We start from the raw sequence: 25,108 nt of genomic DNA, 5'->3' as shown, positions 1-25,108 counted from the left end.
GCTACGTGCACTCACATCCGGTTTGACAGTAATATTATTTGTAAAACTGAACATAACTAATGTTGATTCCAAGATTAATTGTGTTTAATGCATTTAATGTATTTTCAAATTATGATTAATGCAGTTAACATGTTTTGGAATTATTAATGATGTGATTGATACATCATTGAAGCAGAATGAGATGTTGGATATAGATGGTTGGATGGCACAAATCATTTGAATTCATCAAATTCGTGCTTTTATAAGTAGTTACGGGCCGAGTAGATAGGTGTAGTCGTAATCTCAAGTGAGCAGCGAAGTTAGGAGTAGGGCATTTTGGAGACTGAGCTTCATGGAGGCCTTTATTTTGAAATTTTCAAAATTCAAACTTCTCACTTTCAAAATATTCTAAAAATAAATACGCAAGGATGTAATGTGTACGTGTGAAAAAATTCAGAATGAAATACCTTGAATTGCGAGCTGCAAAAAAAACAAAATCATAGACTTTAAGGATGAACAGTACATGTGCTAAAAAGCTTGAGATTTGTCTTTTTTGTGTAGCTCTCATTTTAATGAATTTCGGCCTGAAAATTTGCACACATGTTCATTATGTATCTAGGTATGTATGTAATTTTTTTTTCAGATTCTTCTGAAATAAAAACATGTAAATTTTAAAGTTTTTAAATTAAACCCTCCATGAAGCTCGGTCTCCATTTGGCATTTTTGCGAAGTTAGCCCCTCGTCTAGCAAGGAGCAAGCTACAACCTAGCAGCTGTCTGGTGGAAGACATCCATAATAGCAGAACTGTTCATATAACTCTATGAAAAGCATGCACATTTTTTACTGTGCTAAAATTATTGGCTGCGGAGTTATATTTGTCAGTCAGGTCCCACTTGGCAGATCTGTGCCGTCAAGTAGATTGAACCCAATAAGGTACTCCCTTCAATTCATATTACCTGTCACTGATTCAACTTTAGAGAAAGTAATTTTTTATCTACCTTGTCCGGACAAAAACGGCCACCGGCCACCAATGGTCTCAAAAGAAGAGTAGCAGGGAGTCTGGACTGTTCGGAACCCCTATTGTAGTGTCAAATGAAGGGGAGTACTAGTAGGAAGTACAATAAATAAATAGAAAATATTCGTCACAGATTTGGTTTTCTATCTTTCCAAAACGAGATATTAACTCTGCCAAAACATAGGGACTTCCATTTGTACTACTTTCTCTGTTCACTTTTATAAGTCCTTGAAAACATTTTAGACAGTGTTTAAAATAGTTCATTTTCATATGTCTGAAACGACTTATAAAAGTGAACGGAGAGAGTATATATCTTCATTCAAAATAAATACGGCATATATGTTTTTATTTTTTGGTGAGATACATGTGGATATTACATATTGAAGTTGATATGCAGTTCTCCATTACAACATTTTTCCTATGCAATATGGTAGTTCAGCATTCCAAACAATTTTCGACTACAACATCAGTGTCTGCATTGCCGGAAGACAAAGACAACCCAAGACGTTGAGTTCTTTATGGCCCTGTTTGGTTCGGCTGTGGATTTCTAAAAGCAGCTGTGGAAAATCTGATGTGAAAAAGATGCAGGTCATTTGGCAAACCAGCTGATACAACTTTTTCAGATTTGGCCCGCAGCGGAATCAGATTTTGGAAAGCACGTCCTGGGTTGCTTTCGCTTTTGGTTCAGATTTTGACAGCGGATTTCTGGAATCGGATTTTGCTAGGTTCGCCCTTTGGTTCAGATTCTGCTGCGTGGCAGCGGAATCCATCAATAAAAGCTGAACCAAACATGGAACCTCTCCGATTGAAGCAGCAGGGCACCACCGATTCTACCGATGACTCAAAGCATTGCTTGTCCTACTCCGATGGTACTGCCAGGCTGCCAGCCACGCGTGTAAGAAACAAGGCAAGACAATCCAAGTTCTTACAAAACTCCTGGATAGGAGTTTCCACCGGGTCGACGTTCATTCCCGCGGAAACGGGAGACCGATAGTGATCCACCAAGGCAGACTTCGTCTTCGACATCTCAGTTGGTATTGGTCTTCAGTTGTGAATCTTTGACCGCTTGTTCTTTTCAATATGATATCCAAACGATATGTCTATGTGTACATAGATAGTAACAAAATCCATAATTAGCTTTGTTTTTGATAATTAGGCAAGGTTACCTCAGTTTGGGCATCAAGCTCCAGTATCAAACAATATGCTGCTACCATTTCCTTTGGGCGGGCGATTGAAGCCCCTCTGCAACAAAAACAACATGGATTTGTGCATTCACAAAGATTGCTTTGACGGACAGGAAGAAGCGGAAGTACCATTCTAATCTCGAGCTCAAATGCCCCTGGATGAACAATAAAATAAAATAAAATTCAAAAATTTCTGAATTTTTTTTGTCAGACTTTAAGAAATGTTTGAAGTGCCTATAAATTTTCATCACAAAATCACATTGGTGGAACTCGTGGCAAAAAAAAAGCAAAGGTCCAAAATGCGTTTGAAAGTAACATTTCAGAGCATCGATTTTGTTTTCTTACCACGCCTTCCACCAATGTGATCTCGCGATGAGAATTTACATGCACTTCGAACATTCCTTAAAGTTTGCCTAAAAAAGCAGAATTTTATGAAAAGAAAATTCTATTTTTTTCGAATTCACTATTCATCTAGGAGCATTTGAGCTCGAGATTAGAAACTCCACGCCCAGAAAGAAGGCCCTTTTCTGGCACGACAACCGGAGCGGCCGTGGATCCATTCGCCAATGGCCCCATAACTTTTTGAACCCTGCTATACACACGACACTGCACACACGATTTTTGTATGACGCTGAGATCGCGCCATCCGGTGCATAGCTGTAGCACTGCTCCACCGTTTGATATGAGTGTCGGCTGCATCTCGTGTGTGTAGTTTCGTGTGCACGATCACCGGGCTGTCTTTACACCCTCGCCAGGGCAGCCAAGAGCGAGACGGAGTATGGATTTTTCCTTGGGTAGTGCGGCGTCGGCTACCCGCGCGCCATCACGGGAGACTGCAAGGGAGGATGATCGAGGGTCACATGAAATACCAACTAGAGTTGATGCTGAGGACGGTTTTGAGGAGAAGGAGGTACAGGCACCACAGGAGGAGGATGATCAGCTGGCAAGTCATGTGGAGAAGCTGCGTTTGAGATTAGCTACGGAACGACCGGAGTGTAGCAAGGTACAACGTATGAAACAACAGTTTGAGGCACAAGAGCAAGAGTCGGGGAAGGGGCCAGTGAAACCACGGAAGAAGAAGGTTACATCACAACTTAAGAAAGTTGCTGCAACAAAAAAGGCAGGGGCGCTAGTGATTCGTGACAAGCCTACGGTGGATGACATGATTCCAGCGAAGTTGGGGCTGGGCCCGCTCCAAGTCTCTTTTGGCAGTGCTGTGGATTCGATGGACTATAATGACTCCATCCTGGGGAAGCGACATATATCCGGGAGCCTCCCGGTTGAGCTCAATGCGTTGGAGGGTAAAGGGGTTGTGCCCTACGAGGAGGGGACAGAAGGTGGCAAGCAAAAGAAAGGAAAGAAGGGTCGGTGTGTCACAGATGATGATGCGAGTAGTGCGGGTGTGGAAGCAATGACGGAGGCAACTAGCCATGGGGCCGCTAGTAAACTGACGGGGCCAAGTGTGGAGCCCCGTCAGGAGCAATGAATTGCCTAGTGTGGAACTGTCGAGGGGCGGGGAACCCTCGCACAGTTCGTGACTTACATGCTCTGTGTAGAGCCAATTCCCCGAGGATGGTGTTTTTGTGTGAGACTAGGCAACAACTACATAAGACGAAGAGGTTGCGTAATCGGTTAGGGCTCCGTGGCTTTGATGGCATAAGTAGCATTGGGAAGAGTAGTGGTTTAGCGCTGTTTTGGGATGATTCTATGTATGTCAGTGTTCAAGATATAAACGCCAGGTGGATCGATGTGTTTGTTCGAGTTGCCCTGTACGAACCACTTTGGCGCGTCACCTTTGTGTATGGTGAACCGAGGGTGGAAAACCGACACCTCATGTGGGAGAGTCTGTGCAGGCTAAGGAACACGTCCGAACTGCCATGGCTCGTTGCGGGCGATTTCAATGAGGCACTGTGGGACTATGAGCATATGTCCATGACGGCGAGACCGCAACCCCAAATGATGGCCTTTCGTGACTGTTTTGAAGTGTGCCAGTTGGTGGATCTGGGCTTTTTGGGATATCCCTTCACATACGATAATAAACGGAGTGGCCGAGCTAATGTGCAGGTGCGTTTGGACAGGGCGGCGACGGACAATGCTTGGAGGGATCTCTTCCCGGAAGCGGCGGTTACCCACCTTACGTCACCTCGGTCTGATCATCGGCCGTTACTTTTGCGGTGCATGCAGGATACAAGTGTGAAAGTGGTTAAAGCGAGGCGCTATGAGGTCATGTGGGAGAGGGAGGCTTCTCTGGCAGAGGTGGTCGAGGCAGCTTGGGCCGCTTCGGGCGCGAAGGGTGACCTGGGCGGTGTCACTGCGGCCCTGAAAGCAACCATGGCAAAGTTGCATGAATGGAGCAACAAGACAATTGGCAATGTCACGAGAGAGATTGAGAAGTCGAGGACGAGGCTGGAAGAACTCCATAATATGAATGCCGACCGCAATGAGCTGCGCAAGGAATCAGATCACATGGATGAACTCCTGTACAAGGAGGAGATGATGTGGATGCAACGTTCTAGAATGGAATGGCTAAAACATGGTGACCGAAACACCAAATTCTTTCATAGGAAAGCAAGATGGAGAGCCCCTAAAAACAGGATTAAAGGCCTTCGAGACGGCCTAGGGGTCCTGCATTCTGAGCAAGACGTCATGTCAGGTATGGCCATGAGCTACTTTCAAAACTTGTTTGAAGCTGACCCTGGTTTAGCTCCTCATACAGTGGTAAATCTCTTTGAGCCTGTCATTACGGAGGAAATGAATGCAAAGTTATGTGAAGCTTTCTCGGACAAGGAAATCAGTGATGCTCTTTTCCAGATGGGTCCTCTAAAGGCTCCAGGCCCAGACGGGTTTCCGGCGAGGTTCTTCCAACGGCATTGGGGTATGATGAAAAATGACATTATTGAGGCAGTCAGACAGTTTTTCAGCTCGGGGGTGATGCTAGAGGGCGTCAACAACACCACTATTGTGCTCATTCCAAAGGTGGATAATCCCCAACGCTTATCTGAGTTCCGGCCCATTAATCTCTGTAACGTGATATACAAGATCATATCAAAATGCTTGGTGAACCGTTTGAGACCTATACTTGGGGACATCATCTTTGAGGAGCAGAGCGCGTTTGTGCCTGGCAGACTCATAACAGACAATGCTTTCATTGCCTTTGAGTGCACTCACTATATTAAACAGGAGAAGGACCCTGATAAAGCTTTTTGTGCTTATAAGGTGGACCTCTCTAAGGCATATGATCGGGTAGATTGGACTTTCTTGGAGCAAATGATGAGGAGGCTGGGCTTTGCGGATCGGTGGGTGAAATGGATTATGACCTGTGTCACCTCGGTTCGTTACTGTTGCAACGTTAATGGAGCCCTGTCAGATTCATTTGCACCGTCGCGTGGCCTTCGGCAAGGAGATCCTCTCTCACCATTCTTATTCCTTTTTGTGGCGGATGGCTTGGCGGCGCTTCTGAAGCGGGGTGTTGCCTCCGGGCGAATTACACCTCTAAGGGTCTGCCCACGAGCCCCTGGTATTTCACACCTTATGTTTGCAGATGATACACTATTATTCTTTCGAGCAAGCGAACAGGAAGCTCGACATGTCAAGGATGTCTTGGCCACCTTTGCACAGGCCTCGGGTCAGCTAATCAACCCACAGAAGTGCTCAATTCTCTTCGGGGAGCAATGTCGGAGGGCTGACCGTGATGCGGTGGTACATGCTTTGGAGGTGCAACAGCAAAGTTTCGAGGAATGTTACCTGGGCGTGCCCACGCCAAATGGTCGCATGTCTAAGGGGAAGTTTCAGAACATCCAACAGAAATATATGAAGCGAATGATGGAGTGGGACGGATCGCAACTTGCGCAAAGTGGAAGAGAGGTTCTCATAAAATCCATTGCTCAGGCCATTCCGACGTACATCATGAGTGTTTTTAAGTTGCCGGTGGCCACATGTGAAGATCTGATGCGGATGATTCGCAATTTTTTCTGGGGAGTAGAGAAGGGGAAGAGGAAGATGCATTGGCGGGCATGGATTCATCTCATAAAACCTAAGGCGCAAGGAGGGTTGGGATTCCGCGACCTTCGACTTTTTAACCAGGCGCTTCTGGCGCGTCAAGCTTGGCGACTCCTGACGAGTCCGGACAGCTTGTGTGCCCGGTTGCTGAAAGCGCGTTACTACCCGCGGGACAATCTGGAAGACACGGTTTTCTCGAGCGCGGCCTCGGTTACTTGGCAGGCGATACAACATGGACTTGAGCTTCTGAAAAAGGGACTGATCTGGCGGGTAGGGAATGGGAGGGCCATCAGGATTTGGCGTGATAGTTGGATTCCAAGGAATGGAAGTGGAAGGCCAGTTACTCCTCAAGGACGATGCCGGATACGTCGTGTCAGCGACTTGCTGGATAACCATGGAGCATGGAATATGGATCTAGTTCGAAGCATTTTTTTGCCGGTGGATGCGGAGGTGATTGCAACAATCAAAACCTCTCCTTGGTTGGGGGAGGATTTGCTGGCATGGGAACCGGAGCGTAGCGGGAACTTCACTGTTAGGAGCACGTATCGACTTGCACTTGAGGATCTTCTTCGATTCTCTTCAGTCGCGGCGAGCAGGGCACCGGATGGGCGACGAGCCGTCTGGGCTTTTATTTGGAGGTGCCCTGCTCCTCCTAAGGTTCGAATCTTTACTTGGCGGCTACTCACGGATTGTCTGCCCACTTGGGTTAACAAGCGTCGTCGAGGTCTAGAGGTGTCTGACAAATGCCCTCTCTGCGCCTTGGAGCCGGAGGACACGTTCCATGCTTTTTGCAGGTGCCCGTTGGCGGTTGCGCTCTGGCAAACAATGGCGGACCAATGGCGGATACCGGATGTCGCATCTTTCCGCCGGACAGGAACGGAGTGGCTGGCCCAAGCCCTTTGCGATCTGCCGGATATGGAGAGGATGATGCTCATGATGACGTTGTGGCGACGTTGGTACATTCGCAACGAACTGGTGCACCACAAGAAGCCGCCGCCGATCGAAGTATCCAAACGCTTCCTCACCAGCTACGTCGACTCTTTGGTGGGGCTCCAGAACGCACCGGAGACGGACCTCGGCAAGGGGAAGCAGGTGGTGGACACGCTTGCCCCGAAATGGCTCGGGCAGCTGGAGAGCCGAGCGCCGCCTGTGTTGCTGCACTGGTCCAGGCCAGCCTCGGGGTGGACAAAGCTAAACGTCGATGGTTCCTTCAGTGCCACGAGTGGAGAGGCTGGAGCGGGCATGGTCCTTCGCAGCGACACCGGTGATATCATCTTTTCTTCCTGCAGGGAACTACGGACGTGCTCTGACCCCCTTGAGGCCGAGCTACATGCATGCATAGAGGGGCTTAACCTGGCACTGCAGTGGACTCCTTTGCCTATGGTGATGGAAACAGATTGTTCGGTGGCACTACATGCGATAGCAGCACCGGGGCCGGACAGATCTCGCTTTGCTATGCTCATCGACCAGATTAGACGCTTGATGTCAGGAGGTAGAGAAATAAAGCTAGTTCATGTACGTAGAGAGCAGAATGGTGTAAGCCACTATCTTGCGAACTATGGTAGAGTTCATAAACACATGGTTGTATGGCTGGGATCGGGACCGGAGGAGGTCCCAGACTTGTCTAAGGCCGAGGCACTTTATGTGTGAGAAATGAAATTTTCTTTCACCCGCAAAAAAATAAACTTTTAGGATTGCCTCACGCAAGAACATAGGAGTAACTATCAGTAAGGAGCTGCACAACCGCACATGGATCCGCTTTATCGCAAGACTATCCACACCCACACAGCTTGTAGAATATTTCAACTCGTCTATCCGATTTCTTCCACTTTGTTTTGAATAGTACAAGGGTCACAAAGGACCCAGACTTTGATTAGATAAGCTTGAAAATAAATTTTACATCAGGATCCCCCCCCCCCCCCCCCCCCCCCCCCCAAGAAAACAAAATTACAAACCCGTCCTGACATTTTACAAAACTAAGATCATGATGCAACATTGCAATTCAATCGACGGGGACGAAACCATTGGCGCGATGGGTTGGCCATAGCTCGAGCAGTTCCGGGTTGCCAGGCAGAAGGGTTGTAGAAGTCGAGCTGATCCCAAACTGTATCCCCTTTTGTTCGTAGGCCGAGAGGAATGAACGTAGGCGGCTTCAAAGTACACCAACGTTCCAAGTGCCCCTCTTTTGAATAGAATATGCAGCAACCGGCTTTGCCGTCCATAAGACGACGAGGTGTGTCTTCGACAGATCTTCTTGGACCGGGTCGGCTTCGGTGTCCAATGGATCCATGTCGATTCGGTCGTTTTTCATGTTATTTGGAGTATCTGCGGGCTCTTTTGGCCTCTTCTTCTCCGGGCGGCGATTTGCTATGTAGATCGCAGACGGATGTCTTCTGACCTACATCGATGGCTTCACGGCCACCACTTCTACAAGCTTATGGGTTTAAACAAGTTTGCTCCGTTGAGGCGGAGGCCCAAAGACTACATCGAGCTTTGTTCACGAGGCATCGCCGGTGGATGCCGGAGGAAGAAGACTTTAGCACTACTAAGAATTTTGATGTAATTTTCTTTTCTGTAAGGGTGTGTTTGTAAGTACTTCTGATACTTAATTTATGGCCTTAGGCCTTTCGGAAAAGAAAAAAACTGAAAGTATATGCAATACAGTAAGAACATTTAATTATCACATTTCCTATGAACACCAGCACAAATACGAAAAAATAAATGATGTCAAAGCACATAAGTTATGCATACTAGTACAATGCCCGTGCGTTGCCACGGGCTCTTGAAATAGTTTGTAAGAGTTATATAAAGATAATGCATGTTAAATTTCACACGTACAGACAATATAACACAGACACGATTATTTAATAATTAAAGTACATTTTTGCAATGTAAATTGCCAAAAAGAAAAATTAACGGCATGTCCTTGTAACAAACTTAATGGAGTTCCAACTAAACATCTATTATAAAATTATTAATATCTAGGTTCTACGCTTAAGAAATTCTTTCACAATATACGGAAAGTTGTCTTTAGCTTCATTCCCACGATGTTTTAGCAAGTATAATAAAAACTGCTTTCTCAACTCATATCCATCCTGCACAAACAATATATGTAGTTAGTATGAAAATAAGTAACGGACAATACTCACCGCGCAAACCGGCTTGACCCGTTCCAATAGAGCATAAAATGAATCATCGCTAATCATAATTCCCATTAACATCAACCAGTATTCTTGGTCTTTATTACTGTTAGTCAACTGGCATTTCAAGTTTCATTACTGCCTGAAATGAAGGTTATCACTCTAAAATAGCATGGTCATATTAGTGACCGTGCAAACTTCAAGATTTAAAACCGATAAGCAGCCCTTCAAATTGGAAAGGGTGCACGTGTAACGCACGTAAGTTTAGGAATTTCTTCATCATTTTGATTATCTAAATCAATTTTTTTCATAATAGTTGTCACAATAACATGTTATGTTTAACAAGAATTGGTCTAAACTGAAATTTTATAACAATCCGAAGTCCAATTTCGGCAAACAGCCTCCTCGCTAGCAAGATGTGTCAGCACCATCCAATCGCCATCTCGCGACTATCATCTTGGTGGTTTGGATTTCTGAATATGTTTGTCTCTTTCCTGCCGCACGCAACACTTTATCTCCATGTCACGCCGAATCTTCTTTTTGGGCTATCATCAGGGGATTTTGTCTACCTAAATATGATTACACACCATGAAGACAAGCTCGAATTGCTGGTGGCTTGGATCGTCTCAACAACACCCAACCAAGAACCAACCGACCAGGCTCGATCCTCTGCAAGGAGGGCATACCAAATCATCTCCTTTTTTATCAACACAGATAGAATGTTCAAAACAATGCCATCGTAATCAACATGGGCAAAACATAGCAAAAAATAAGGACATGCTATTGTTCTACGCGAGACAATAAGCAACTTCAGCATCCAGTGTCCCATCATCTACCATGAAGATTGGGCACTCCGTCGTTCCAAGATATGCTTCAATATTTCAATATTTCAAGATTGGGAACTCATTGCATGTAACTTTTTTCTTGCTTGTTAGCATAAACCCAGACATTGTCACCCCACAACAGAAAACATTAAGGTTTCAAAACAAAAGAAAACATTTGAACAAAAGAAAGTTAACGTATAGCAGATCTCAACCCATCTTACATCGCAAACTGTTAACCCCAATATTTCATGATCTGAATGGGGGAATTAAGGTTGGATTTTGTCTCTGACGAATCAGATTTCTGGACATTGTCAACATCAAGATTCCATCGCATGGTTTCATAACAATCAACCTGTACATGGATCTCTGATTAAATTCTAGCCACTACCATGAAGCTCCCGGTCAGCAAGAGTTGTATTTTTTCTGTTTAAGCGGGCACCTAGTTTTTCTAATACATGGATGTAACTCTCCCCATGTGGCTCAAAAGAAGCATGATGCCCCTGGGTTCCTGAACCTTGACCCAACGCCACCCATTTATTTGTGACAATTTATGCCCAAATTTATCTCAAACAAAAGGTATGCCCAGATCTGTAACACAAGCAGCTGAACAATTAAAAAATATAAATATCCTAGCCTTCTTTTTCATACGACTCATGAGATTCTATAGCAACAAAAATGATTTTACATTGTTTTTCACACACACATGAACCAGAGCTGCTAGGCGGCAATATTCCACCATTTGACAATAACTATAACGATAAAGAATGACTACCAGACCATATCCTTTACTACATAATGGAATACTAATGTGCAAACAAATGCCACTATTGCTCCTGAAGTATTCATATCATCGAGTAAGAATGGTTGCATGTTTATCACCTTTTCCAATCCAATGAAACTGATGTTATAACGCATTACACATGCTATGAAAGAAATTGATGAGAACAATATTACATTTGCTCTTACTGCAAATCAACCCAACAAATCTATAATAGGTTCATGCATAAAGCAAGTGAATTTGAAAAAGAAACCAGAACCTTATTAAGTGATCCTAATTCCATGTGAAGTTGCCTAGGAAAAATAGAAGTGGAGGATCAAGGTGGATTCCAAATAATAGTAATATAATACTCCTTCAAGGTAAAAAAATGAAATCTAGTGGGTACAAGCATTTTGAATAATAAAGAAAATTAAGATCTAACTATATACGTGCAATGCATGTTTCTAAAATTCAAAGTATGTATGAATATATGTAAATAAAAGTTTTGCTTAGGTCATAATTTTTCATACTTCACAAACATCTTATCCTGTCAAATCATTGGTGCACGTCCCCATTGTGCAGGATTTTTTTGGAACTTCCTATCTCCACTTACATCATGGATAGCATACAACAAAAGTTAATTAAAATTCAATAGACTTCTATGAGATGACATGAGTGACGATCGGTGCAGGTTTATGGCATTGAGCATCATCTACTAACCCTTCAAAACGATGATTTTCATTTGGACCAAGTACATCTCAAGCTGCAAGCACAATAAAATCACCATGGGCTTGGAGCCCACCATCTCTCCACGTTCCTGCATGTAAAGAATTAACCAGTGCCCCAAGTCAGAACTATCGCATACCTTATTCATGTAGACCTTACTAAAAATTCAGAAAATATGCAGAGTATCCATTTTGTTAACCTAGCTAAATGCAGTCCAAGACAGAGCGTGACCATAATCCACACTACAACACATGAATATAGCTACCTTATGGGGCATATATGCCTAATCCTCATATCTTCTTGTTTGGAAAAGAGTTGACCATTTGCACATAGTATAGAATGGCGAAGATTGAACATGCTCTCGTACAATTGGGGAATGGTGTGGAGCTCCATAAGCGACGGCGGCGATGCCGGCTACAGTTGTTCTGACAGGAACTAATTTACTTACTCTTCGTTTTCAGTTAACCACATAGTACTACACTGCCATATACAAAATCAGGAGAGGAAGGTACCTTCTGTACGCCCACTGCACGGGAGAGTTTTGTGGCGGACTGTATACCTGGACGCGATAATCTTGTTTCGGAGGAGCGCCCAACTGCGGCATGGAGGTCGGAGAGGGGTGAGAGCCGGACCGGCGTGATCCACACAGTGCAAACCTGATAAACAAATCGCAAAAGTCCAGCACCTGGTTTACTGCAAGGAGCTCGCTGGTGTCCAGATTCAACCCGAGGTAGACTTGCCCATTATCTCGCCCTTCCGCCATCGGATCGGCGGGATGTCCCCTGCTCAGCCGCTCCCGTCGACAGGTACGGCCGTCCGCGACTGCAGGCATTGTGGCGGCGAGGGACTCTTGGAGATGCGATCGAGCAGCCTACCCCTTGACTTGCAGAGGCAGGAGCTGATACGGACGCCGATCCCACTGAGGGGCCCGGCGGAGTGCTGGTGCGGACTTGATGAATCGACACATGAAGTCGAATAGATCATGGAGCCCGGCACCGCCGCCGGCATCAGCGGGGTCCCGTCGCATGGGTCGTGGTCTAGGCTCGGGGGTCGTGTCGACGGCGGCATGGAGGTAAGAGAGGTGAGAGCATGCTGGCCGTGCCCTTGCTCCCCTCCCTTCCTTTTGTTCTCCCTGGAACCGCAGCAGGCCATGGAGGAGCTCAGCCGCCGCCGTCGTCCCTCCGACTCTCGCCGGAGCCGTCCGTCGTCGACCCGATCCTGCTGCCATCCGCCAGATCCACAGCAGCCCCGCCGGAGCCCACAACTTGGCCATCACCGTTCCCTCGAGATGCCGCCGCCTCCCCGTGTTGACCGCGTCGCTCACCTGCATTCAGGGATCTTTCGATATCGGATTGTGTTTCCCTTTCCTTGGATTAGGAAACGATGTACCGGGGTCGACGCGGGGCCCGCGGAACGTTTGGTACGGCAGAGTTTTCGTCCGCCCAGGTAAATTGCTAAGCACGTTTTGGCTCTGGATTAGTATAATCTTAACGGTTGGATTAAATTAAGTGATTCTGATCGTGTGGTTATAATTGAGCTATGTTGTTATGTGTACGTTAGGCTGGGTACACTTAGCGATGTACATGTTTTCTTCTTTAATAAGTAGTAGAGATGGTTTACTTATGAATTTCTTTAAATCCATTATTTGTCTCCTCAAAATCTATTATTTATTTCCTAAAGCAAATTGCATTAATGAGAGAAATTCACTGATTTGGTTAAGGTAGGAAAGAATCTATTATTTGTTTCCTAAAGCAAATTGCATTAATGAAAGAGATCCGTTGATTTGGCTAAGGTAGGAAAGAATCTATTATTTGTTTCCTAAAGCAAATTGCATTTATGAAAGAGATTCGTTGATTTGGCTAAGCTAGGAAAGTTAGATCCGTGATCTTTTGTCATTAGGAAAGTGTTGAAAATAAACCGTATTAAATCCATTATTTGTTTCCTGAAAATCTATTATTTATTTCCTAAAGCAAATTGCATTAATGAGAGAAATTCACTGATTTGGTTAAGGTAGGAAAGAATCTATTATTTGTTTCCTAAAGCAAATTGCATTAATGGAAGAGATTCGTTAACTTGGCTAAGGTAGAAAAGAATCTATTATTTGTTTCATAAAGCAAATTGCATTTATGAAAGAGATTCGTTGATTTGGCTAAGCTAGGAAAGTTAGATCCGTGATCTTTTGTCATTAGGAAAGTGTTGAAAATAAACCGTACCGGACTACCAACTCCTCCATTAGGTTTTTTTTCGCTGGTTAATCTTGGTAGGTCTTTTTTCGTTGGTTAACCTTCGAGGTCTATTTTTTTGGTACGTGGATGGGTGCGGGTTGGGGCCTCAGGAGGAGGTTTTTTCGGTTTCTGGTGGATAAGTCAGAGGTGGGAGTGAGGACGAAAAAAAACCGGACGAAAATGGTGGGACGAAAATAAACCCGGAACGGAGACTACCAACTGCTCCATTAGGAGTAGAGATGACCATACCTACATAGTGAAAATGACTGTATGTATGTAAATCCTTGTTATTCCTAAGGAGACGTCACATTGTGCATCACTACAGATGTTACCTTCACATAATCGTCTCGCTGCTCTACTGCCTCGTCGCTATATATACGGGGTCTTGTGTTCGCCACACTCTCGTATGCTTTTTGTGCGTGTGGCAGTCGCACGCCTCTGCTCCCACATAAAATGGCAACCGACAATGACACCAAGCTCGCCGTAGCAGAGCTCGGTCCAACCCCCGCGCCGGAGGGCATGAAACTCTGCACCGTCTGTGTAGCCACGGCCACCCACGACGCCATGTCTCTGCCGTCACAGCAGGGGCAGTGGCTGCGCGCTGCCGTCCTCGGCGCAAGTGACGGCCTCGTCTCCACCTCGGCGCTCATGCTCGGCATCGGCGCGGCACGACCCGCCGACCCGCGGGCGGCGCTCCTGTCGGGCGTGGCGGGCCTCGTCGCCGGCGCGTGCAGCATGGCCATCGGCGAGTACGTGTCGGTCCACGCGCAGCTGGACGTGGAGCTGGCCGGGCTCCAGCGGCTCGAGGAGGCGCGCGGGTACCCGGCGGACCGGGCCGGGCTGCCGAACCCGTGCCATGCGTCGGCGGCCTCGGCGCTGTCCTTCGCGGCCGGCGCGGCGATCCCGCTGCTCGCGGCGTGGTTCGTGGCAAGCTACGCGGTGCGGGTCGCCGTGGTCGTTGCGACCGCGACTCTGGCCTTGGCGGTGTTCGGCGCCCTCGGGGCGGTGCAGGGCCGCGCTCCCGGGGGGCGGGCTGGGCTGAGGGCCGCGCTGGGAGGATTGGTGGCGATGGGGGTCACCTACGGTCTCATGAAACTGTTCCGGACTCATTCAGATTGATATATGGCTTGAACTTTTTTGTTTTATGTTTTGTGTGGGTGAAGCTTGAACACACTTGTTATGGGTGTGTTTCTCTTCTTCTTTTTTGATGAGGGAAAAAACAGTAGGTGAATTGCCTGCGTGGTTAGCAAATCCTAGCTTGTGATGTACAGTATATAGAATTAAGATTTGTTCACTAGTAGCATGCTTGTTGGCAAAAGCACTTCTAACGCTCTTGTCATGTAAAGCTGCCACGTGAGTAGCTGTACAAGGTATTCGACATGGTATAACTTATATACTCCCTCTATTTTTATATACAAGGCCACAATCAAAATTACAATTTACAACTATACAAGGCCACAAACACTAATCGAGACAAAATTGATGATATTTGCCTCGTACTAGCAAAGAAGGACATTAATTATCCTTTGCATGCATGTGAGTGTGAGAAGGTTGTCTTGCATGCGCCTCATTAATCAATCAAAAGGAGTGTGAGCATTGGATTGTTGTAGGTGGGACATAAAAATATGCATTAATTAATACGACAAACAAGGAGACAACCTAGCTTGCAATATTAACTTAAGCACACATTTACTTTTGCCTTGGTACCTGTAATATGTGTTTGTGACCTTGTATAAAAAATGGAGGGAGTATCTGTTATTACTTGATTTTTGATATTGTTATATCAAAAATAGATTATTTTTAATGATGTTTTTAATTGAAAAATAAAATATAATTCAAAGATAAAAACAAGTAATTATTTGAGTGACTAATTCAGTAAATCGTAAGAGAAACTATCATTTCATATATTTTAGAAGAAAAAAATTCAATAATTTGAGTAACATTTCAATATTTCAAAAAAAAGAAAACATTTTCAGTAACTTAATTTTTTTTAACATAAATTTAAACCATTTCATAATTTTCATAAACACACAATCATATTTTGCAATTTTCAAAAACATACATATAACCAATACTTGCTTGAGAAAGGTTATTAGTAGCAATGATAATGGAGTGATTTGAGTGTTCCAGGTTGCGAGAAAGTAAAAGATAGCAAGAATTACCCGACAGTTGCCAAGTAACAAGTATTGAAAGAGAGCAGGCCCTACAGACTCACAAAACACTTGGTGTGACACTGCTTCCTCGGCCTTAGGTGCGGAGGATTCCTCCCTCTGTGGTGGCGGTTTCATCGTGTTGGCGTGTTGCTGTTTGCAGGACCTTCAGGGGTAAAACTGTATTTTCTTTCTTCTTCTCTTTGGATCCTTTCTGCTTAAGGGAAATTCGTTTTGCACCAAAGCATTATATACAACAGTGAACATAAGTTACAAAAATGGCAATAGCAAAAACTGCAAGTCAGATTTTTTTTTGAGTCACAATTGCAAGTCAGATAAGGAAGCACCATACCGAACATTCTGAAATTTCACGCAATACTTGGCCCATCAGGACATAGCTTTCCTGAAAGGGAGATCGGTCTCCTCGATCGTTCCCTCAAGTGATCGGTCACTCCTCGTCAACCTTGTTCTGAGTTGGGCGCCTATGCCAATCCCATTTCTGAAAACTGTGATCTGAAATCCGGATCTGAAAACGCGTATCACGATCAGTGGCACAGGGCACTGGTTGGTTTGAGCTAAACTCAAGCCGCCTGAAAGGGCATGCCTGAAGGACCGTCGGCTCCATACCGGAAAGCGGAAAGGGTCTGCCAAAGTGACAATGCAACACCGCACTCGATACCCATCAAGCGCAGTGTTCAGTAAGTCACTATAGCCCATTTCACGAAAATAGTCAGCAAACATAATTCCTGGATTAGAGGGGAAGAACACATGGACATGGCATAGTTATACGACGAACTCAAAGGCTACATAATAAAAAAAATCAAAAAGTCTGATTTTTTTTTATGGCAAACTTTGACAAATGCTTTGTGTGCCTGCAAAGATTATCATGAAACGACATTCGTGAAAGCTGTGACAAGAAAAAAAATTGATGCTCCAAAAATGCTATTTCTAAATCATTTTGAACTGCTGATTTTATTTTATTTTGCCATGACTTCCATCAATGTCATTCCATGATTAAATTTGCCAAGCACTCAAACCATTGTCAAAGTTCTCCACAAAAAAAGTTCAGAATTTTCTGGAACCTTTTCGGATTTTACTGTTCATGAGCTCGGGAGCAGACTTTTGTGGACACCTGTCCTTTCCTTAATAAAACAGCTTTGCTTGGGGGGATCAGCCATGTGGGACCGGATTTAGTGATCATGGACTCGGTACAGTCAGGCTCATCGCCGAACGCCGGCCAGGGCCAGCGATGCACGGCGTGAGAGCTGCCGAATTCCAAATTCTGATTCCTAGCACTGCCAAACCCAAGCGACTTGAGGGCTTCGTCTCGAAGCTCGGCATCGGCAAGGGGAACCAGTGGTTTGCGGCGGTTGTGGCGTCCAGGCTTATGTGGCAACAATGATGGTGGGAGCGATGTCGGCGACGCGGCAATGGTTGCGGTAGTCGGCCCTTGTCCGGCGTGTCCGCGGTTTTGCCTCGGTTCGTCTGTTGATGTGGAGTCGAAGCTGCGGTGGTGGGGCCTTGTGGTATACGATGACTGGCTGCAGGTGGCCGTTCGGTGATCTTTCGTGGCGCCAGCCGTGCCTGGTTTTGTCCTTCAAAATTCTCTGTCAGATTCGGGGTTGCACTGTCTGGCCGCAGGTGGCTGAGTTTGGCGCCGATCTTCATGTAGCTTCACGCGTCTGCTACAGTTCGGGTTGAGTCGACGATCGCCTACGGCGAAGTCGGAGTCGTTTGCTCAAAGTGTAGGGATGGCGATAACGCCTCTAGGGAATGAGTGATGACGATGACGCCTGCGTGCTGTCTCGCCGAGGCCCTCTTTGGAGTGGTGCGCGTGGGCTGTTTTTATGTGTGCCGCTCAGCGGTTGTGATGGTTTTCACCCGGTTCTCTATAATTAACTGGGCAATCTGGTTTTCGCTCGGTTTTTCCTAATTAACCGAGCAACTCTCTTCTACTTAATTACTCGATGAGGCAAAACTTTTGCCTCCGTTTTGAAAGAAAAAACAAGCGATAAAAGAAGCTCGACAGGAAAACTCGATCTACATCCGACTCCAGATCCTTAAAACTTGCAGCACCAAAGATAACAGGTCAGCTTACCAGCATGGAACATCAAACTCCATACGGACAGACTAAACGTTCACCGAAAACAATCCGATCAAAGCAGCTAAACATTTCGGTTTTCAACTTTACATAAAAAACCCATAGCTGGGCCTTCATCTCAGAGCAGCTGGATGGATGGGTATTGTCATGTATCTTGTACATATAGATTTTGGCCGCACACTAGTAGCCACTAGCGACTAAGGTATGGGGGTTGGGAATCGTCAGCTACCTTATAATACATATATGTACACAAGTCTTTTCGTCGTCATACTGTATGTTTGCTAAAGATCTCCATCGGCGGGTTTCTCCCCCATCTTCCCATCATCCCGGGGCAGCGCTTTCGCGCGGTCCAGTATCGATTCTCTGATAGCCTTGTATTTCTTTAGCTCCTCCAGCGCGTCCGCTGCCGTCTTTGATTGGAGCAAAGCAGAGCTTGATGCAGCGTCACCGTGTTCCTCGGTCATGACCCTCTGAACCGAAGATTCTTGAGGAACTGGGGGAGGAGCTTCGATTGATTGGCGGCTTGCCCTGAGGCCCGGGGCCGTCTTGAGCATGCGCACAAGAGCGCCGATGGCTGCAGCCGGAGTCCTTGTCATCGAGCCTCCAGCGTCCAAGTTTGTCTCTTGGCCCTCCCTATCCGAGATACCAACCCTGGAAAATTTTGAGTTTAGCTTGCGTGAATCAAGATAGGTGGATATCTGAGGAATGAGAAGACAAGTAAATACATTGCTCCCTTCCACTGTGTCTTGTTAACTTACACTAATAATAGCATAATGTTAACTGCTAATGTCTGCATAGCTGGATAGGAGGATAAATGCATAGTGATCGACTTACCCCAACATTATCAAGTTAACAGAACATTTAGTCAGTCAATGTGGGATAGGCTTTACTTCCTAGAACCTTCTTGCTTAGCAAAATGGCGTACAAATGCTACAAATAATAACTAATTATAACAGCAAACAAAGAACAAAGAGTGGTTTATCCTGCAAGGAGTGACTTCATATGCTGGACAAATAATTCCCCAACCTGTTTGGCAAACCATATTCAATCATCAAGGGGGTGATTGGCTTCCTGAATCACCACAGGCTGGCCCATTGGGGGCTGGGATAGGCTGGTTTAGCAAGACAGGCTATGGGGTAGGTAAGGGCGTTTGTTTGGTTAGTTGCAGGACAGCATGAGTGATTACAACTTAAAACTATACTGTGGTTAGAAACACTTTGAAAACCATTAAAATGTTACGCTCCACCCCACTGATTATTATTCTACATTATACAACTTCTAATATACCCTAATCCATTTAACCTCAGTTCAAAACTGCGATACTTATTTTGGATCAGAGGTAGTAGTACACATAATCAATACATGCTAATTATAAAACTACCAACTTAATTGGCTAGAAGACATGGTTATTAAAAGTATATGCTCGATAGCAACATGTCACAGCACCCACTTGATACACATTAATTACCCTTAATTAGTCGCATTGTGTACTAATCATTTGATAAAGATTAGTACGCGCTAGCCACTGAAAAAATTGCCTGTATGCGGGGGAAGCTTGATATGAGCTTCTGACTGCTCTATTTTTGACAGGATATGAGCTTCTGCTCTAGCCTGGCTCTGGAGATGCACCTGCATCTGATAACCTGGCCAGCTGATGCAGGCCACCCGACCATTGCGAGGTTCCCAACAAGATGCCACACTACTGGACCAAACTCGTCGGGATGCACCCTAGACCCTACACCAGTCACACTCCAGCATGCATGACCACATCCTAAGAACAAGAATTACAAGAGGATTAAAAAAATACTGAATGACATTTTTAGCTCCTATGTGCCATATGAACATTTGGCGCTATATGCTTATATCGATTGAGTATAACTAATGGTCTGCAAATAGGATATGGACAGGGAACGGTCAAGTACTTTTATCCATATAAAAATTTCATGCTCAGAAGGACACCTTTCAATATTTGGGGTCAATGCTACAGAAGGATGGGGATATCGATGAAGATGTGAACCATCGAATCAAAGTAGGATGGATGAAGTGGAGCCAAGCTTCTGGCGTTCTCTATGACAAAAGAATGCCACAAAAGCTAAAAGGCAGGTTCTATAGGATGGCGATTCGACCCGCAATGTTGTATGGCACTCAGTGTTGGCCGACTAAAAGGCGACATGTTCAACAGTTAGGTGTGGCGGAGATGCGCATGTTGAGATGGATGTGTGGCCACACAAGGAAGGACCAGGTCCGGAATGATGATATACGAGATAAAGTTGGGGTAGAACCGATTGAAGAGAAGCTTGTCCAACATCGTATGAGATGGTTTGGGCATATTCAGCTCAGGCCTCCAGAAGCTCCAGTGCAAAGCTGATGGCTAAAGCATGCTGATATGTCAAGAGAGGTCGGGGTAGACCCCGAACTTGACATGGGAGGAGTCCGTAAAGGGAGATCTGAAGCATCACCAAAGAACTAGCCATGGACAGGGGTGCATGGAAGCTTGCTATCCATGTGCCAGAACCATGAGTTGGTTGCGAGATCTTACGGGTTTCAGCTCTAGCCTACCCCAACTTGTTTGGGACTAAAGGCTTTCTTGCTGTTGTTGTAAAAATCTCATGCTCATTGCCTAAAATAAACTTTTCATTTTCATAAGAGTTAAACTTAGGTTATGCATGATATTTTCACTTCGAATGTCTACCTACTTGATTGTGAAATCCTAGAAGAGTCAGAATGCAACCATTTTTTACTCCAAAAAAAGAGTATATATCCTCATTCCACACTGCCCACTCCTATATACACCGAGACTTTATCAAAATCAAGCCAGACTCGACTCAAACCGGGGGGTGGCCCAGATTGGTCCAAGGGTAGGGGATAAGCTTAAGTACCCAGCCTTTCGATGTTTAGCTCCAAGCTAAGAACAAGATGAGGTATCAGAGCTTGTTTGCAATAATATCAAATTAGTAACAATTGCTTACAGTGTCTAGCACCTTCCATATTGCCTTCTCAGGTTAACTGATTCAAGTCTACCCCCCACACAGCCTAACCCACATCTGACTGTTAGCCAAAAAAATCTCCTACTAAAGATATAGGTTACCTTTGATACTGGTCCAGAGCTTTTCATGTACACTGGAAGCTACCTCGTATGACAATCTTTATGTTTCTGTGAATGCAAAACACTTATATACGTACTACGCCTAGAAAAAAGTAGAAGCCAGGCCGAAAAAGTTGTGTGTGGCACAGTACATACTACATACTGAGCACTGAGAAACAAGGAGACAGAAACGAGCTAATGTAGGAAATAAGGAACTTGGGAAATAATGAGAACCTTGAGAAGTAGTAGGAGGAGAAAACTTGAAAAATATTAAAATTAAGTCTCTCAAAAGTGGTTTCACTGAACAAAGATGAGCAGGTGTATATTCATCCTCACGCACAAGACTGTATTTTATATTTATCCTCTAGGTGGAAGACCGAGGATGGTTTCATTTGAACAACGGACAGCCCAGATAATTAAAATGCAGTCATTTCTGAACTATAAATATTGCAAGTGACCAGCTAGCTTATCTCGATAATAGGAAGAACAAAATGTGTTCAGACCATCGAAAGAACCATGAATATATGAAAAATGAGTTATCCGCTGATATATTGCAATTAGTGTAAGGAAAAAAGCTGCCCTGAGTTCTGACTTCTATAACAGAAATACAAGCATATTATATGTAGACACTGAACATCTATACTAGCACTTCTAAGCAAACATGATGCCTTCTCATTTAGAAAATACTAACACAATAACTGGATAATTTGCAACTTCAGTTGAATATAGTAAGTGCAACAAACAAGTTGATAGACCTAAATGAGCATTGGAGAAGTATATTATTGCCCTCTTATTGTGGAACAAATAACAAAAGCATCCAGTAACCTGAACTAACTATAGTATCTTGATTTCTGATTATTATTTGTGTCTTAAACATCCATTATCCTTCATGAAGCTAACACATGGTAGCAGTTAGCTGCCATCGGTCTGTATTTACTAGAGATTTAACATCCGTAAGATACAACAGTACAATTTGTGTACATGATGTCAGAACCATGAAACATTAAACCATGCAGTTTGAAAATGAATAACTGTGCATTTATCCTAGAGTTGCTGCTTCAAGGGCCACCTGAAATATAAGATGGTCCACTGCAGAATATGGGACTAACTTAGTTTTCAGACCACTGGGCAGCTGACTGACATAGCCGTCTTAGTGAGATTCCACAACTACAGAATTGTCTTAACTAAACTAAAATAAAGGACAGCCCTGTAATTGCCAGATTTAGGTTAAAGATATATGCTATTGCACCTGAGCCACTGTGTGATACCAAAATCTATATGCAAGGAGAACCACACAAGTTTTCATGAGCATGTGCATGCAAAGGGAATCAGACACAAACAACAAGGAACAGCTTTAACACTTGGGTCCTATGGCATAATGTCATAATCATATTCTGAAAGGAGGAGACGAAAACTACCTGTTAAGTTGATCAATAATGATATCTCTATCTTCCCATGCAAATGCCAACTCCCGCTCATCCAGTTCATCCGTGATAAAAAGTTTGCTTGCAGTCCGAGTCAACTTCAATCCATGAAAATATCCCAAATCATATTTATCAAAAGATAGCACCTGATCAAAGACAAAACCAGAAAATTCAACAGTAAAAATGTGAGATGGATCCAAAAGCAGAACCTCGTAATAAAACTACTGTTGCTACAGCAAGCTACACACATTGCTTGAGAAGATAATAAAATAAACTATGTGATTACCTTTTGCATGGCCGCATTATTCTCAAATTCACCAAACCTGACCAAATCCTTCCTTACATTTGAATTTCCATCAGGCGATGGGGTTGGGTTGTAGTTTTGAGATGGGAGCTGGTGTTTACCCTTGAAAGATGGAGAAGGAGGCAGTCCACTACCTCCACCGTCCCTCCCAGTGGGAATGACCACAGGAGCACTCTCGTATCGGAACAAAGAATTTTTTGGGTAGCTAGCAGAAGGGGAACGGGATGGCGATGGTGACAACGGTGGTGACGGATAGCAGTCTTCAAATCCTGTACTTTTTTTCTTCCCAGAGGATATTGTGCTATGTGGATGCAAACGTGTTAGAGGACTATCATGCAAAAGAGGAGATGGTGATACCGATGGTCTAGCTCCAGGGTCAATACTCCAACTGTGACGCCTAGTCATTGCAGCACAATCAGGTGCAATGCCATCTGAAGGCAGGGAATTGAACGTCCTGAGGAAGTCTGTTGTGGGGCTCCCGACATAATCCAGTATAAGCTCTGTTGACATGTGTGTGGTTGGCTCTGGTGCTGCCACCACCTCCAGCACTGGCACATAAGAAACTGACAAGCTCAGGCGGCCAAACAGAGTTTCAATTGGAGCAAATGCATAGTGCTTCATCTCTGCATCCTCTGCCCTAGTAAACGGCTCGACGAATGATGATATCTTATGTGACAGGTTAAGTGGACGGATTCTCCCAGACGAATTCAACTCCCTGAAGAGATTGTAAGCTGGCAAGAGCCTGACAACCAGATGCAATGACCGAAATAACACTGTTGAGCCCTTGTATGTACTCCTGTACAAGCTATGATCCTCAGCCGGGCTGTTCCTAGACTTCCTGCTGTGGTTCTTGCTGCCATTACCACTGCCACTGCCAGGCTTGCTGGTTTCATACTGTATCACCCACCTCTCTATGATCTTGCCACCCTCAGAACAGGTGGTGTTGGGATTGTCACGCCAGAGCATCACAATATCAATAACCAGTGGCTCAAGATTGCTCTGTCTCCACAGGTCAAAGTTCTCAAGTGCAGCTGGGCAGTCCCGGAGGGCAAGGTTGAACCACCTGTCCCGTGGCTGGCTGCCAGAGAGCGGCGAAGATGGCGGTGAAGGCCGCGTGAAGCTGCGTGATGATTCGTAGGGCGAGCGGGACTCCAGGATGATGTGGAGGCTCTTGGCAAAGAACTCGGTGATCACTTGCTCCACCATGGGCGGCTCTGAGGCAGTGGCGGCCATAGTTATGCGGTTGGGGATGATGCCAAAAGCAAGAACTTGGTCAAATTTGGAGCTACTGGAGGCCAAGAAGCCGGTGGAAAGTGCCAAAAACTGAGAATTTTGTGACTCTGGAGCCTCTCCGGCAGCTAGATGGCAAACAAAATTCACAAATTCTGGTGGTCTAGAACAGCGATTTGATCTACGAGTTTGATTCCTTGGAGCAAGAGAGCGAAGCTACCAGATCAAATTCGATGAAATCGGAAGGCTCGCAGACAGAGCAAGAACCCTAAACTAAACCCATCAAGAACTGAAGAAGAAGAAGAAGAACAAAAAGTCGCCGCACCTTGAAACTGCACAAAAAACGCAGCTTTTCACCCCGATTCCCCCACGCAACAAGCAGAGAAAAACACCAATTTCGTGGGGAGCAACGCAACGAAACTAAGAATCACGCAAGAAAAAAAAAAGTTTCGAGTTGGACGGAAGAACCCTAGCAAAATCCCTAGAAAGCTAAGCGAGCGCGCTCGTGGAATCCCGATTCGAGCCCAAGAAACTGGAAGGGGAGCCGCATTGGAAGCGAGCCCCTGCTGTCTCGTGGAGGATCGGAGCGGCCGGGGCCTGGTAGTGGTTGCCGACCACGATGAGTCGCGGCGGAACTGGAGGTGAACTCATGACTCCATGGAGGGGGAGGGGATAAAAAAGGAGATCTCCGGAAGCCGTTGGCTCCATGGAACAATTTTATCTTATTTCTCCTTTCCTTTCTCTAAACGACTTTTTCTCCTCCCTTTGTTACTTTATTATTGTCTTTCTTTCTTTTGCTGCCCGTAAAAACTGTATTTTTTTCCTTTGTTTTTGTGCAAGTGTTCTCAGATCATTATCTCTTCTTTTTTTGAAAATCTGTAGGATCATTATCTGATCGAGTAATCGTTGGTTTCATAGACTTTCAGCATATTTGACTGATCGTATTTCTTATTCTCGGTTGACAT

At 45.0% G+C, this 25,108-nt stretch overlaps 2 protein-coding genes across 2 annotated transcripts; one reads left to right on the top strand and one right to left on the bottom strand.

The window, feature by feature from the left end:
* Nucleotides 1–14,197: 14,197 nt before the first annotated feature.
* LOC109752649 (vacuolar iron transporter homolog 4-like) lies at nucleotides 14,198–15,170 on the top strand. Its single transcript, XM_020311549.4, has one exon. The coding sequence runs from the start codon at nucleotides 14,303–14,305 to the stop codon at nucleotides 14,966–14,968; it is 666 nt and encodes a 221-aa protein (XP_020167138.1). The 5' UTR covers nucleotides 14,198–14,302; the 3' UTR covers nucleotides 14,969–15,170.
* Nucleotides 15,171–18,136: 2,966 nt separating this feature from the next.
* LOC109752650 (autophagy-related protein 13b) lies at nucleotides 18,137–24,891 on the bottom strand. Its single transcript, XM_020311550.4, has 3 exons — nucleotides 22,896–24,891; nucleotides 22,604–22,755; nucleotides 18,137–18,751 (listed from the first exon to the last, which is right to left on the bottom strand). The coding sequence occupies exons 1-3, from the start codon at nucleotides 24,144–24,146 to the stop codon at nucleotides 18,382–18,384; spliced, it is 1,773 nt and encodes a 590-aa protein (XP_020167139.1). The 5' UTR covers nucleotides 24,147–24,891; the 3' UTR covers nucleotides 18,137–18,381.
* Between the last annotated feature and the right edge of the window lie 217 nt (nucleotides 24,892–25,108).

The sequence above is a fragment of the Aegilops tauschii genome, chromosome 4 (assembly GCF_002575655.3).
Source record: "Aegilops tauschii subsp. strangulata cultivar AL8/78 chromosome 4, Aet v6.0, whole genome shotgun sequence".
In the NCBI taxonomy this organism is placed as follows: domain Eukaryota; kingdom Viridiplantae; phylum Streptophyta; class Magnoliopsida; order Poales; family Poaceae; genus Aegilops; species Aegilops tauschii.
The sequence above is the reverse complement of the archived record's forward strand: the minus strand, read 5'-3'. Positions and strand labels throughout refer to the sequence as shown.

What these genes read in the sequence shown, in the direction of transcription:
- LOC109752649 (XM_020311549.4), top strand. Translation starts at nt 14,303, where the DNA reads ATGGCAACCGACAATGACACCAAGCTCGCCGTAGCAGAGCTCGGTCCA.
- LOC109752650 (XM_020311550.4), bottom strand. Translation starts at nt 24,146, where the DNA reads ATGGCCGCCACTGCCTCAGAGCCGCCCATGGTGGAGCAAGTGATCACC. An exon ending in ATAATGCGGCCATGCAAAAG is followed by an intron (nt 22,756 to 22,895) that starts GTAATCACATAG and finishes GTCTTTGATCAG; the next exon opens with GTGCTATCTTTTGATAAATA. An exon ending in ATTATTGATCAACTTAACAG is followed by an intron (nt 18,752 to 22,603) that starts GTAGTTTTCGTC and finishes AAAATTTTCCAG; the next exon opens with GGTTGGTATCTCGGATAGGG.